General features: G+C 39.6%; 1 protein-coding gene across 1 annotated transcript; it reads right to left on the bottom strand.

Moving 5' to 3' along the window:
* Positions 1-15,466: 15,466 nt before the first annotated feature.
* On the bottom strand, positions 15,467-16,470 carry LOC127527431 (olfactory receptor 52E4-like). Its single transcript, XM_051926155.1, has one exon. It carries the CDS (start codon positions 16,463-16,465, stop codon positions 15,467-15,469), a length of 999 nt encoding a protein of 332 aa, XP_051782115.1. The 5' UTR covers positions 16,466-16,470.
* Between the last annotated feature and the right edge of the window lie 376 nt (positions 16,471-16,846).

The raw sequence follows: 16,846 nt of genomic DNA, 5'->3' as shown, positions 1-16,846 counted from the left end.
GGTCCATGTGCCATCAGATCGTCCAAATATACCAGGCATCTGGAACGAGGGATGCCCGAGAGGACACGGTCCATTAGCTGTTCAAAAGTTGCCGGCGCATCGCACAATCTGAAAGGGAGCACTCAAAATTGCCAAAACCCGCCCCCAGTTGAAAATGCAGTTTTTTCCTTGGCTTCCGGGGCTAACTCCACCTGCCAGTAGCCACTTCTCAAATCTAGCGTGGAAAACCAACGCGACCCAGACACCAGATCAAGGGCTTCGTCAATTCTAGGAATACGAATCTTTTCGCGTAACAGCATTCAACCGGCGGTAGTCAACACAGAAATGCCATTCTCCTGATTTCTTTTTAACCAAAACAACAGGGGAGCACCAAGGAGAATCTGATGGTTCAATAATTCCAGAATTCAACATCTCAAGTACCAACCAATCTGCCTCGATCTGTCGTGCCAGGGGAATGCGCCGCAAATGTTGTTTGATCGGGTGCGCATCTCCCGTGTCGATGTGATGATGGATGAGGTGAGTTCACCCGATGTCCTTAGAAGAGACTCCAAATTCCTCCAATATGTTCTTAAGTTGTTGTCGCTGAGGTTCCTTTAATCCCTGGCAGCTTCTTTCCCAAAGGCCTTCCAGAATAACGTTCCATTGCCCACTGTTATTGCTCACAGGGGTGGGGAATGTTCCCAGTTGATTGACAGAGTGGGGAGGTGGTCCCGACTGAAACTGACAGCCCATCAATTGACAGGGTGCACTGCCAGGTATCAACAGAGTCCCGTGGCCAACGTCAATCTGAGCCTGGGTTTTAGTCAGAAAGTCTACACCCAAGATGCAAGCGTCTCTAATTTTTGCTACCCAAACAGGGAATATCCAAAAATGTCCTCCTATTCTTAGAATAGCGGTGGTCCGGCCCTCCATCATAGCATGCTCACCCGTGGCGGTAATGAATTGGCCAGGAATGGCTTGTAGGGAGCAGTTTTTAGGTAGCAGATCACATCGCACTACAGTAGACGTAGCCCCGGTATCTATCAAAGCCTTCACATCAGTGTCCCAAATTCGAATAGGCAAATGACAATAATCTCCACAGCCTAGTTGTCCCACCGGGATCACCGACTCGTCCCAGCTCGCATTTGTTGTCAGTTGCAGCGGGACTACTAAAGGGTCCGGAAATGTCCCGCTTACTCCGAACCCTGGCCGTTTCCCGACATGTCTCTGGACCCAGAATAGTTGCTGGACGGAAAGGACAAAATCGACGAAGATGCCCGGGTTGGCCACAGCGCCAGCAAGTAGGTGGTGCAGCAGCCGAAGCTGATGTTCTCATAAGGTTTAGTCCCACCGGGGGAGTTCCTCCTGAGGGCTCCTCTCCCAGACACAACATATAGTCGGCACATCCTTTCCCGCTCCCTCTCCCGACCCTCCGTATAAGCCGATTCCCCCTCACATACCAATTCAAACTCTACAGCCCGCTCGAGGGCCTCTTCTAGAGTTGCTGGTCAGGCAAGTTGATTGTGGTGGCGCAACGCTTTAGGTTCAAGTCCATGGAGAAATGCGTCACATGCCAATTCATCTCGGACCCTGCGGGGGAAATGTGCATAGGCTCACCCCACCAGTCCCTGCACTTCCGCGGCAAATGTTCCTAGACGTTCTCCAGACCTCCGAGTTCGTTCGTGCAGCTACCTTTGCAGTCCTAATATGGTTTCTGTTCTCCCGAAGTGACGCTCAATGGCCTTCAAAAGCAGTCCTAAGTCTGTTAAATCCTCCCGTGGAACATCCTCAAGTGTTTTCAAAGCCTCCCCTTCCAATGCCGCCACCAACTGCACTGCTCTATCCTTGACTCCCCACCTATTCGCCTCTGCAACAACTTCAAACCTGTTCCAAAAGGCTTCCCAGCTTTTCAACCTTGGTAAGTCATGCCTTTCCCTCGCGCCTCTCGGTTCTTCATGTTTGTCCTCGGTTTTTTTTTTCTTTCTTTTTAACTATTTATAACTAAACACTCTGCCCAGTGGCAATTTCTATCCCAGATCGTTACAATATGTATGCTTACACAGTATTAAAAGACACTCAACAATTAATGTCATTTACCTTCGTTCCCGCGTTTGAGTTGTGCTGTAAATTCTTACTGTGAAATATAATTGACAAATAATTCGGTTAATGAACTTGTGAAGTAGGTGGAGCTGGAGTATTACGTCACTTCATTAACGAAAATGCCGTGATGTTGGAGTGTGGGGGTTGACGGAGAGCTCTAGGTGGATGATGGAGATAGGAGGGTGGATGACGGAAAACGGACATCGGAGAACTGAGAGCGGACGGTGGTGGAAGGAGGGAGGAGAGAGGAGGGGTGATGGGGGATTCCTCGCAGGGAGGAGGAATATTTTGTCGAAGGTAGTAGGAAGGATGGAGTTTTCTCGGAGGGAGGAGGATGTCCTAAAATGGAAACAGTATTTCAGTGATCTCTTACGCGCTCAGCTTAGAGGGAACAATTGCCTGCAGAATCACTGCAGATTTTTTTTTTTACTTTTTTTCTGTCCACTTTGGTCACCTGACCTTATCATTGGACTCGCCTTAAAAAGACAATTAATTATATATCAATCTTATGTAAGTTATTTATTGTTTTTTGTTGTATATTATTTATGTATTATATTTATTATCATTTAATTTTAAAATTGTATTTTCTTTACTTCTCTTTTTTTGGAATCACATAAAGTATTTTGAACTTCATCTTTTGTATGAAAATGTACTAAAGAAATTAATGTTGCTGCTGATGATGTGAAAATAACCCAGCCACAGGGGATGCACAAACCAGTGTGTTTCTTCGTGCCGGTGCCCAGCCCGGATAAATGGGGAGGGTTACATCAGGAAGGGCATCCGGTGTAAAATTTTGCCAAATCAATATGCAGACAACAAAACAAATTTCCATACCGGATCGGTCGAGCCCCGGGTTCACATCGACCGCCACCAGTACTGTTAGCCAACAGGGTGCTGGCGGAAATGGAGCTACTGGAGGCAGGAGGAAAGTAAAGAGAGTGGAACTGAGAACAGGAACTTTGAATGTTGGCAGTATAACTGGTAAGGGGAGAGAGTTAGCAGATATGATGGAGAGAAGGAAGGTCAATATATTGTGCGTACAAGAGACTAAATGGAAGGGGAGTAAGGCCAGGTGGATTGGAGGTGGATTCAAATTGTCCTATCATGGTGAGGATGAGAGGAAAATGGGGTAGGAGTTATTCTGAAGGAACAGTATGTAAAAAGTGTTTTGGAGGTGAAAAGAGTGTCAGGCAGAGTAATGATTTTAAAGCTGGAAATTGGTTGTGTGATAATGAATGTTGTTAGTGCATATGCATAGCAAATTGGGTGTGCAATGGGTGAGAAAGAAGATTTTTGGAGTGAGTTGGATGAAGTGATGAACACTGTACCCAAGGGACATAAAGTGGTGATTGGAGCGGATTTCAATGGGCATGTTGGTGAAGGGAGAAGTGGTAAAGTGAAGAAGGTCAGAGGATAGTGGATTTTGCCAAAAGGATGGACATGGCTGTGGTGAATACGTATTTTAAGAAGAGGGAGGAACATAGGGTTATGCACAAGAGTGGAGGAAGATGCACACAGGTAGATTACATCCTCACAGCAAAATCTACAGTGTGGTTTAGTGTTGTTTTTTCAGTGTTAATTTTTTCTGAGTTAACAAGTGTTTATTCTGGTGTTGATTTGAGGGCATCAACACTTGGAGCGTCACAGAGTGTTTGGATTGAGTGTTATTTTGCGGAGTAGGTGTACATTACACCTTCAAAGAGCGGATTTGTGAATTTCCCCTTGGGGGTATTAATAAAGTATCTATCTATCTATCTATCTATCTATCTATCTATCTATCTATCTATCTATCTATCTATCTATCTATCTATCTATCTATCTATCTATCTATCTATCTATCTATCTATCTATCTATCTATCTATCTATCTATCTATCTATCTATCTATCTATCTATCTATCTATTTGATTTCTATTTTCTTTAATGGCGGCCATTACTGATTGCACTGCAAGATGATAGATAAATTAAGGTGAGAATGATACTTATTTTTAACAAATTAACGAGTGAAAAACAATAGAATTTCAATCAGTACATTTTTACAACAGCAAGCGCTTGCAAGATTTTTGGAGTAAGTTGGATGAAGTGATGAACAGTGTACCCAAAGGACAGAAAGTGGTGATTGGAGCGGATTTCAATGAGCATGTTGGTGAAGGGAACAGTAGAGACGAGGAGGTGATGGGTAGATATGGTGTCAAGGAGAGGAATGAAGAAGGTCAGAGGATAGTGGATGTTGCCAAAAGGATGGACATGGCTGTGGTGAATACATATTTTAAGAAGAGGGAGGAACATAGGGTTACGTACAAGAGTGGAGGAAGATGCACACAGGTAGATTACATCCTATACAGAAGAGTTGATCTGAAGGAGATTGAAGACTGCAAATTGGTGGCAGGGGAAAGTGTAGTTAAGCAGCATAGGATGGTGGTCTGTAGGATGACGTTGGAGATTAAGAAGAGGAAGAGAGTGAGGGCAGAGCCAAGCATCAAATGGTGGAAGTTGAAAAAGGAAGACTGCAAGGTTGAGTTTAGGGAGGAGGTGAGACAGGCACTGGGTGGCAGTGAAGAGTTACCAGACAGCTGGGAAACAACAGCAGATGTAGTAAGGGTGACAGCAAGAAGCATGCTTGGCATGACCTCGGGGAAGAGGAAGGAGGAAAAAGAAACCTGGTGGTGGAATGAGGAAATACGGGATAGTATACAGAGGAAGAGGATGGCAAAGAATAAGTGGGATAGTCAGAGAGATGCAGAAAGTAGACAAGAGTACAAGGAGATGAGGCGCAAGGTGAAGAGAGGGGAGGCGAAGGCTAAAGAAAAGGCGTATGATGAGTTGTATGAGAAGTTGGACACTGAGGGAGAAAAGGACCTGTACCAACTGGCTAGACAGTGGGGCCGAGCTGGGAAAGATGTGCAGCAGGTTAGGGTGATAAAGGATAAAGAGGGAAACGTACTCACAAGAGAGGAGAGTGTGTTGAGCAGATGGAAAGAGTACTTTGAGAGGCTGATGAATAAAGAGAATGAGAGAGAGAAGAGGTTTGATGATGTGGAGATAGTGAATCAGGAAGTGCAACGGATTAGCATATCTCTAGTAGGATTGACTACTACAATGCGGTTTTTACTGGATGTTCAAACTGTTCTTTATACAGCCTCCAGTTAATCCAAAATGCGGCTGCAAGAATTATTACAAGAACAAGAAAATACGAACACATAACTCCAGTTCTTAAATCCTTACACTGGCTCCCGGTTAAGTTTGGGGCAGATTTCAAAATCCTCCTATTAACATATAAAGCATTAAATGGCCAAGGTCCGGCTTACTTGTCTGAACTTATCATGACTTACAAACCAGAGCGCACATTAAGATCTCAAGATGCCAGTCTGCTTATGGTTCCAAGGAATAATAAAATAACAATGGGAGGTTGAGCTTTTAGTTACAGGGCCCCTGAACTGTGGAATGGTCTGCCTGCTACTATAAGAGATGCCCCTTCGGTCTCAGCTTTTAAATCCCGGCTGAAGACTCACTACTTCAGTTTAGCATATCCTGATTAGAGCTGCTGATTAACTGTACATACTGCATCTCTGTTGTTAGTCATTAGCACTAAAACATAAGTAACATGATAGTTATAATTGGATACTAACCCTCACCTATTCTGTTTCTCTTCTTGGTACTCAAATGTGGCACTTGGTGCCACGGCACACCTGCCAAGTTGTTTTGCCTGCCTAAGGTAAAGTCATCCCTGATGGAGGATCGCAGGAATCGCGGGAATGAGGGGTACTTTCATTGGATTGGCTGGCCCAGCACTGTTTCAGCCGTGGAATGGCCAAATGGGGGAGGCAGCTTGATGGATGAGGTCTGCAGGGGCCTCATGTATAAATGGTGCATACGCACAGAAATGTTGTGTACGAACATTTCCACGCTCAAATCGCGATGTATAAAACCTAAACTTGGCGTAAAACCACGCACATTTCCACGGTACCTCATACCCTGGCATATGCAATTTCTCCGCTCGGTTTTGCAGACTGGCGGCACCCAGCGTCAAAGCAGTGCTACTGTTCCTGTGTGGTCACCCTTTCTTTCTTAGATCCACATTCCTGACGAGACTTTATAAATACACTGAAATTAACTGCATATTGTTTACTAGTGTAATGCATCTGATTGTAATTAACCAGCAGCAATATAATGGTCCAGGGAATAGCCATAGTATTCCAAATACCATAACTGCTTTAGCATTGTTACTCTCACTGCACATTCTTCTTCTTTCAGTTGCTCCCGTTAAGGGTTGCCACAGCAGATCATCTTTTCCTTATTACTCTCACTGCACCACTCAGAGTATTTATATCACTGTATCTGAGTGGGGAATCACAGCAGCAGCTGATTGGAAAGAGAATTATCGGTATACAGCATGAAGCGGACGCTGCCTCAGCCACGGCAAAATGCTTCAAAGCCTTTCCTGTACGGACCTCGGGGTTCAGAAAAAGTTTCATTCCAAGAACTATAAACGCACTCAATCAGTCCATCAAGTGCTCCTTGTAGAACTGTTTGTACTTATAAGCACAATTACCTCACTGTAAACTTGCACTACAGTTATAATATTTCACAACCTAAACCACTTTATAAAATGCGTATTTACATATGATGACGATATCATTTTTAAGATGAAATGCAGCAAAATATGTTAATTATATTATACAGATAAAACTTTAACTTCATTTAAATAATCTGTATCGTTAATAATTAAACATGTGAGGACACGGTGCCGCAGCGCTAGCTAGTTCAGGGATTGTTCCTGCCTTGTGTTGTATTCTTGCTGGTGCTGACGTGACACTGGAAGGATAGACGGATAGAATAATTAAACATGTACTACGAAGATATTTCAATGTTACTTAAAAGTTTTGAAGAATCGGTGTTCTATGATTACAGATGGCTTCACATCTATTACAGAGCTGATTGTGTGGCGATTGGGTATTTGGAGAAAGAAAAGTAAGGACATGAATTGGAGGTTAGTACATTTGAAAGAGACAGTACTTCTGTAATAAATTATTTCATCGAAGGTCACGCATGGCGCAGAAAGCCTCTTGCGTGAGACATGAACAAGCACTGCACCACCGTGTTCCCATGTTTAATAACATGCTTTCATTCCTATCATCATGAAAAAGATATCACGTATACATCTCAGTATTTTAATTATTCAGAGAGATGTAATATCACGAATGCAATGGATTATGTGTCCTGTCAGAGAAAGAGAAAGCCTGTTTAAGAAGCAGGTAGTGATTCACACACATAGAGCACATAGAAGATCAAATGCAGAACAAAGCATTTAACGTGCTACTTTAGTTACGATGGGATTTTACGATGTTCTACTTTAATGGCAAAATAAACTACGTGATTAAAGTGGAAATTTCGAGATTAAAGCTGATATTTCGTGCTTTTTTCCCACTGTGAGCCTATTTTTTTTTTGTCTGTACCCTAATAAGCTTTCATATGACACTCAGACGATGGGCTACGACACGCCTTTTCACGGCGACTTTGATATGTGACTTCTTTTTTTATTTCGGGCACTGTGCGACTTTGTGAACTTGAGCTTTCGAGTTTCTCCGACACTCTGTCACTTGAGCAACTTCCTTTTGTTGTTTATATCATTGTTTAAACCAACAAATAGTACATTTTCCTTTGCCTCCACTTGGTATTCGCTGAAATTCTTATATTTTCCCCCCTTGCTTTTCCCATTGTCTTTTCACAGAAGGCTGAGCTTAAGGGCTATTTATATTGATTTGCATAGTCAAAGAGGCGTAATTCAGGGAGGAGTTGGGGCGGGACAGAAGGCACGTGCATGTGCGTTACTTTTCAGGCTGATCGCGATTTATGTAGCGGAAGAACGTGAAAGTTTGCGTATGTACAGATTCCTGCATCTGGATTTTTCTGTGCGTACGCACATTCCCGCTTTTGTGCTTACGCCATATTATAGTGTGAGTTCTACGCATGGCGTTATACATGAGGCCCCAGGATTCTAAACATATCCAAATCTTATTATATGATATCATCTACTGTTAAATTCTGCTCCGTACTTCTAAAATTTTTATTTTTTTACTTCTAAAAAAACTTTTTATTTTATACTGTATTGAGGATTTGCCTGTTCTGTGTATTGTATTGTATTGACCCCCTTTCTTTGGACACCCACTTCACGCCCAACCTACCTGGAAAGGGGTCTCTCTGTGAACTGCCTTTCCCAAGGTTTCTTCCATCTTTTCCTACAAGGTTTTTTTGGGAGTTTTTCCTTGTCTTCTTAGAGAGTCAAGGCTGGGGGGCTGTCAAGAGGCAGGGCCTGTTAAAGCCCATTGCGGCACTTCCTGTGTGATTTTGGGGTATACAAAAATAAACTGTATTGTATTGTATTAGCAAGGAGGAAATAAGGACAGCTATGAAGAGGATGAAAAATGGAAAGGCTGTTGGTCCAGATGACATACCTATGGAAGCATGGAGGTGTTTAGGAGAGATGGCAGTGGAGTTTTTAACCAGATTGTTTAATAGAATCTTGGAAAGTGAGAGGATGCCTGAGGAGTGGAGAAGAAGTGTACTGGTACCGATATTTAAGAATAAAGGGGATGTGCAAGACTGCAGAAACTACAGGGGAATAAAATTGATGAGCCACAGCATGAAGTTATGGGAAAGAGTAGTGGAAGCTGGGTTAAGAAGTGAGACGATGATTAGTGAGCAGCAGTATGGTTTCATGTCAAGAAAGAGCACCACAGATGCAATGTTTGCTCTGAGGATGTTGATGGAGAAGTTTAGAGAAAGCCAGAAGGAATTGCATTGAGTCTTTGTAGACCTGGAGAAAGCATATGACAGGGTGCCTCGAGAGGAGCTCTGCTATTGTATGAGGAAGTTGGGAGTGGCAGAGAAGTACGTAAGAGTTGTACAGGATATGTATGAGGGAAGTGTGACAGTGGTGAGGACTGCGGTGGAGTGATGGATGCATTCAAGTTGGAGGTGGGATTACATCAGGGATCGGCTCTGAGACCTTTCTTGTTTGCAATGGTGATGGACAGGTTGACAGACGAGATTAGACAGGAGTCCCCGGGGACTATGATGTTTGCTGATGACATTGTGATCTGTAGCGATAGTAGGGAGCAGGTTGAGGAGACCCTGGAGAGGTGGAGATATGCTCTAGAGAGGAGAGGAATGAAGGTCAGTAGGAATAAGACAGAATACATGTGTGTAAATGAGAGGGAGGTCAGTGGAATGGTGAGGATGCAGGGAGTAGAGTTGGCAAAGGTGGATAAGTTTAAATATTTGGGATCAACAGTACAGAGTAATGGGGATTGTGGAAGAGATGTGAAAAAGAGAGTGCAGACAGGGTGGAATGGGTGGAGAAGAGTGTAAGGAGTGATTTGTGACAGACGGGTATCAGCAAGAGTGAAAGGGAAGGTCTACAGGTTGGAAGTGAGACCAGCTATGTTATATGGGTTGGAGACGGTGGCACTGACAAGAAAGCAGGAGACAGAGCTGGAAGTAGCAGAGTTAAAGATGCTAATATTTGCACTGGGTGTGACGAGGATGGATAGGATTAGAAATGAGCACATTAGAGGGTCAGCTCAAGTTGGACGGTTGGGAGACAAAGTCAGAGAGGCGAGATTGCATTGGTTTGGACATGTGCAGAGGAAAGATGCTGGGTATATTTGGAGAATGATGCTAATGATAGAGCTGCCAGGGAAGAGGAAGAGAGGAAGGCCTAAGAGGAGGTTTATGGATGTGGTGAGAGAGGACATGCAGGTGATTAGTGTAACAGAGCAGGATGCAGGGGACAGGGAGGTATGGAAGAGAATGATCCACTGTGGCAACCCCTAGCGGGAGCAGTTGAAAGAAGAAGAAGAAGTTGATGATGTGAAAATTTAGTATTTACAAAATTGTAGTGTCAGTCTAGAGTTACCTTTCTCCCATGCAATCTTAAGGAAATAGATGCACTGTAGCTACCTTGTTAACTACCCATGACAAATACACTATTGACATGTGCCACATGACACAAGGATTCACATGAAGCTTGAAAGACTAAGAAAACTGAGAGTTCCTTCAGAAATTGTTTCAGACTACATGTTCGTATGACGTTTAGTAACTGAATAAAACAATTTTGAAAGCATTCAGTTGTTTTTCAATCACCCTGTATTGTGTGATAATAGAAGTTGTAACACCTTTTTAACACCATTGTTCCAAATGACTCAAAGGGACATAAGAATTAATGATAATGAAAGTGTTTATTATAACAGAAACACACATAAGGGAGTGATAAACAAAAGAGTATCTACAAAATAACATATATACATACAAACAAAAATAAATAAATAAATGGAACACAGATACTAATCTTTGAACCTGATTCACTAAAAAAGTATAACCTTCCTTCAACTTAAAATAATTAAGGTAATTATGCACACTTAATATTTTCAGTCTGAGTCAATAGAATGTTTTATCTAATTAAAGTCACTTTTTAAGTTAAGGCAAATCATTTAGACTATGTGGGTACAATTCACTTGTTTTATAATGAGGTAAATCTATTTTTTAAGTTGTTACAATTTAAAATGATTTATTGATCATAAGCCTGTTTTTAATTTTAGAAATATTATGAACATATATCAAACACATTGCAATGCTATACCACAAACATTTCTTTGTACAAATCTCATGGATACAAACCCGCAATTTGTGCAAATTTCAAACATAGAATAGTAAATAAAAAAAAGTACTTTGTGCATATCGGAACAAAAAAGCACTTGGCAGTGCAAATCTTTACAGTGTAAACTTCCTTCTTGAGCTTGGATTTGGAATATAATTCAAATAACCTTTAAAATGTTTCAGTCTTTTCTCACTCTGTTAACAAATGATTACAAATGGTAGAGGTGACAAAATCACCTTCACAAAGGTAATCAACATGAATATAATAATATAGAATCAACCATCTATCAACACCTTATAAAATGCAAAACAATGAGAAAGCATTTTGATTTGTTTTTGAAACATCTGACAGCTTTGGGTAAAAAAGAACCAAGAGCAGAACATGCAAATACACTCACAACTGTAACAATTTCATATTTACATACAGAAAACTGTCAAACTTTCTGTGATGCACTCTGTAGTGCAGAATGTAGTTTTGTGACTCTTGCAGTCATTTTTTTCATGTCGAGTCCCATCAGGATTTTTGAGCAACCTCAAAATCACTCTAAACTCTTGGGGTATTGGAGGTTGAGAAGGTTGATGAGTCCTAACAATATGATGAAAGCCGTTGTAACTGAAGGCAACCCATTTAGGACCTTAACACCTTCGATAAAAACCCCTATGTCTCTGGGTGGATAAGAAAGACCTTCATCCTCTCTAAGGACAGTGATTGCCATGGCTGCATGCTGAAGATCACCAGATGCTTCATTTTTTATGAAACCTGTCAGAAATCCCCATCACAAAACATTCTGCTTAGTAAAATAATGCAGATAATTTGAAAATGTTTTAAAGTTAGTAGCATCCAGTGTTGTGACAATCAATGAGATAAATACTGTAGATAGAGGCACTACACAGACTTGAAATACAATGATCTGCCATGAGGTCTGTCTATACACCTCACTGATTACAATAATGACAATATGTTCTGTATTCCCAGGTAACCTGCATTGTTGCCACCGTATGACATATTATATAGGGTAACAACATTATGATATGATAACGGTCTTGATATCAGTATTTTGTAATTGTTTATGTTCACAATTATGTTTGGTTTTTAAATAATCTGACAATATTTTATACATTTTATTAATTGGCATTTGATCAATGCAAAAAAATAAAATTATTAAAATCTGTTAATAAAATTGTGAAGCGGAAATGCGTCAACATAGCAACTTGCTGCTGAAACCAGCATGACTCTGAGGCACAATGAGGTGGTTAAACATGGTAATTAAGATAAAAGGGAGAATCCTAGAATGAAGGGTTTTAAAATATGAGGACTTGCCGTCAGTCGTTAGCGTGTAAAGGGAGGGGGTTGTTGTAGTTCCATATTCTCCATCTGTCTACGTGTTTTTTTAAAGGCATTGAGTTTTCTTGGTGTAACTTTTTTTTTAGTTTATTTCCGAAATCACAGATGTAAGAAACTGCTATTAGTTTGTTGTTATTGTTTCTATTGAGTAGGGTTAGGTTTAGTGTGGTTGTGAAGCCTTTGGGTAAATTTTCCCCTGAAACAGAATACAGTTAGTGATGTCCTACAGCATTGGGCTCCGAGAAAGAAATGATAGCAGCTTTATAAGGTGTGGGACATTGTCCGGTAGGGGGGTCGTTTAACTGACCTGGGAATACAGAGGTGTGCATGGGCTGCTTGTGGGGAGAATAACAGTCTCCTATTAGTTAGTTCAGGCTCCTGATTGTTTGGAGGTTGGAGGAGCTCAATTATTTAAGACTGCTTCAGAGCCTTATTTTTTAGTTAATGGTCAGGCATTATTTTTCCTAGAGAGGGAAAGCTGTCTTTGAAGATAAAGCCATATTTTGATTATTTTTGGGGTTTTTTCTATAATTTTTTTTGACAATGTATGTCCTTGCTGAAGTTTATGGGTTATTTTTAATTTTTTTTTTCCGTTGTAAAATTTTTGTTTGTGAGTATGGACACTATATATATTCCTGCCCCAGAACTTTACTTGCCAAATAGGACTGATAAAATAAACAGCTGTTTTACTTTATCTTCCTACCGTAATTCTTTTGTTTTGACTCTGCTGTGGTCAACTTCCGGTCCTGGTCGGTCACAAACTACTAGCAGGTTACCTACTCCCGTAGGCAGCTTGTGACAAAAATATAAAACATGTTAATCATATAAATCAATGAAAGAACCTGAATTCTTTCCAGAGAAGGGCATCACCTGGAAGTTCATTGTGGAACAAGCTGCATTCTAGCAAAGGTAGAAGCTGTGCTGAATTCTAGGCCTCTCACATATCTGCATAATAAGCATGAAGAACCCCAGTCATTAACACCTGTGCCCTTCTTGGTTGGCAAAACAAGTACTTGCATGCCATCAAAGACATCTTCATCAGACATTCAACGTGTGAACCTGAACAATAAGGAAGTAGCCCAAAGACTGACATACAGGAACAGGCTTATGACTACATTTTGGAACCAATGGAGGAAAGAAGATTTGATTAACTTAAAATCCACTCATCAGTGTGACACTACCAGTGCCTTTGTGCTAAAGATCAGAGATACAGTGCTAATTTGAGAAGACAGGATCCCAAAATCTGGAAATTTGGAAGAGCTGGGGAATTTTTTTCAGGAAGAGATGGACTTGAACAGTCATGTACTGTCTGCACTTCATCTGGGATTATTTTGAGAAGTCCTGTCCAATTAATTGACAATTAGAAAGTAATGCTGAACAAATGATGAACACTTGTTTCATTGGGCAGGAAGGTTTTGAATCTTTATACTGTATAACTAATCATTTGCAGGAAGAAATATTTCTGTTAATTAATTGCAAACACTAAGCTGTTACACAGGTTATTTATATTACAAGTATATGCATGTGTGTGAATTGTAGATGGAACTGTATTACTCTGATGACAAAAGGAAAGAGAGAAGAAAGTTAGAAAACAATTGTTTGTGAGACTGATATGATGTTAAGTGAACTTTTTTATTGTTGTCTTATGTTAATTTACAATTAAACAAATAGTACATTAGAAGTTCCATTTTTTCAACAGATACCATGATGGTGCATTGGGTAGTAGTATTTATTTCTGGATCCAGTATCCTGGGTACAAAACATGTACTTGCTGATTGTCCATGTGAAATTTGCACATTTTCTCCGTGTATGTGTGGGCTTTTCTCCAGGTAGTCCAGTTTTCCTGTTCAATAAAATTGTTGGCTAATCTATTGGCATTGGACTCAAAGAAATTTCTACACAAGAAAGCACATATACATTTTTCAGTAACACTGCTTAATATTATGAAAAAGAAATGTATTTTAAAATGGATGGATGAATAACTGGACAATTCTTGATTTGCTAATGTCCTATAATTAGTCATTAAAATTAAACATCTCTGCAACCCATGACTGCAAAATGGCTTAAAAATTTACAAGAGGGTTATTTATTTGTGAATTTCCCCTTGGGATTAATAAAGTATCTATCTATCTATCTATCTATCTATCTATCTATCTATCTATCTATCTATCTATCTATCTATCTATCTATCTATCTATCTATCTATCTATCTATCTATCTATCTATCTATCTATCTATCTAAATGTTTTGAATTTTAGTTAAGCAGTAAGGATAAAAACAAATACTAATTAAACATGACAAGTGAAATAAATTTTCTAAACATTTCAGTAAGAACAAGAAAGGGAGTTTTATCAAGTTGTATCCGTGTAATACCAATAGGCCTGTAAGTGTCTACTGAAATTTGGAGAAGTTATAACAGATTGGTGATCAGCTCAATAAAAAAGATTTATTACAACTTTAATTATTGCTTGTAGAATACAATTTAATGAAAGACTTCAATTTTACAGACTAACCCTAACATAACCTTAACTATAACCACTTTTGAAAAAAAATCAAAACGAAGCAAATTAAAAAATATAATTTTCAAAGCTATTCTTCCCAAAGGCAAAAAGGACCAGAAAAAAAACAGAAACAAGTCAAAACCATAAAGACCAAACCGTAAACAATCATTCAATCAAAACTGAACCTTGCATGAACACTGAAATCAAATCTTTTGATTTTATTTGTGGAAATTGTTATTATCACTAAACCTTCCTGTCTTCTTTACCTGATATGTATTATCGTTTTAATCTGGGACTGATGAACACAATCATAACTGTCAAACAGTGTGATGATAAAATAACTGAGCACTGCAGTCATATACAAACAATCCTTTGAATTATGTGTACTGTAATGTTTATTACTAAAATGATACAGTGGAATATAACATTAAAACATGCATGTGCTGAAAAGCAAAACTGATTTTATGAATTTTTGCCTTTATTAGGCTACTTAGTGTGCCTTATTTGTATTCAGCTGTATAACCTTACATACTGCTAGGTTTTGTTTGAGTTTATTTAAACTTTTTTTTGACTATTCTTCCTTTTTGTGGTAATGTGTAAATTATATGGTTTCTTTTGCTGTACACATACCAGAAATGTTATCATACACAGCACAAATAATGATGATTATCTATAAATGACGTGCTCACCTTTGAAGTCTTAAAGTATGAATTTTAAATGAGAATCATTTGTGTCACTTTTGTAGGTCGGACAGCGAATGCGGTTTTTCACAAACAGTAAGTTACTACATGCACATCAGAAATTCTATGAACTTTAAAATTTGTTCTGAAGAAATTAGCAATACTTTTGTAAATAAGAAAACTCGAAATGTAAACCCTTAGGTTTCATTTATTTACATAAGGTTCACGATTATCTTTAATATTTAAATGCTCAGTTTTAGGCTTAATCTTTTTCCCAAAAATGTGCTTCAGGAAACCTTCCCGTATTTCTTTAGTTCTCACACCGTAGATCACTGGATTTAACATCGGCGGCACCAAAAGATACAACACCGTAAACGTAACATGAACATGAGCAGGAACACTTTGACCAAATCTGTATGTAATAAAAGAAAATAACATTGTTGTATAGAAATAAAGTATAACAAATAAATGTGAACCACAAGTATTGAACGCCTTCAGACGAGCTGTTTTTGATGCCAGTTTTAGTACAGCTCTCAAGATCATTACATAGGTAAAAATAATAAAAAATAGATCCGTACCAATTATAAAGAATGCAATAGCAAGTCCGTAATAACTGTTAATAGTAATGTCTGTACATGCCAGTTTGACTACAGCCATATGGTCACAGAAGCAATGAGAGATGATCGTGGATGAACAGAAAGGCAGCCGGGAAGCTAAGACGGGAACCAGGCCTATTAATATAATGCCCCTCACGAAAAGTACTGCAATGATTTTAATGATATATGCATTTGTCAATATCGTAGTGTAACGCAAAGGGTTGTATATGGCAACATACCGGTCGTATGCCATAACTGCTAATGTCGAGGATTCTAACGTTGATAGGAAGTGAATTACAAACATCTGAACAAAACAAGCATGAAAAGAAATCACGTTAGCTCGGAGCCAGAACATCTGCAACATTTTAGGAATTGTAGAAGTGCATAGACCTAAGTCGATCAGAGCCAGAACACAAAGAAAGGAAAACATCGGGGTGTGGAGACTTTCTTCAAGTTTAACTACGCATAATATTATAATATTGCCCACAACTGCTACAGAGTACATAACAAGGAATGGAACAGACAACCATACATGATATGCCTCTAATCCAGGAAATCCCATCAAAAAAAAGTCTGGAGTCGCAACTGACAAATTCGTGGGAGGCATTGCTTTCCTTCCTAGAAATAAGGGGAATAAAACAGGAAAATTTATATATTAATAGACCAAATGTGATAGTGTAATAGAATATTAGAGGGAATACTAATTGCTTTTTTTCTTAAGAATTAAGTTTTCAACACAATCATTAAATAACTAAACATCCTCGCGTAATCAAATTATGGGTAGCGCTTTGTGGACGGAGACAGTCAACCGCCATGCTAACTCACTCACCCTAATGTCAATAATAATCCCTGCTGGTGATCCTTACATGATATTTACCGCTCAACGTTTCCCTTTGTCAGATTGCGTATGCCAATAGAAAGCCATTAAGTCTTCTCTTACTTTAACACGGCAGGGTTTAATTAAAGATGAAGGCACTGCTTACGAAAT

Source organism: Erpetoichthys calabaricus, chromosome 4 (assembly GCF_900747795.2).
Source record: "Erpetoichthys calabaricus chromosome 4, fErpCal1.3, whole genome shotgun sequence".
Lineage (NCBI taxonomy): Eukaryota > Metazoa > Chordata > Cladistia > Polypteriformes > Polypteridae > Erpetoichthys > Erpetoichthys calabaricus.
The sequence above is the reverse complement of the archived record's forward strand: the minus strand, read 5'-3'. Positions and strand labels throughout refer to the sequence as shown.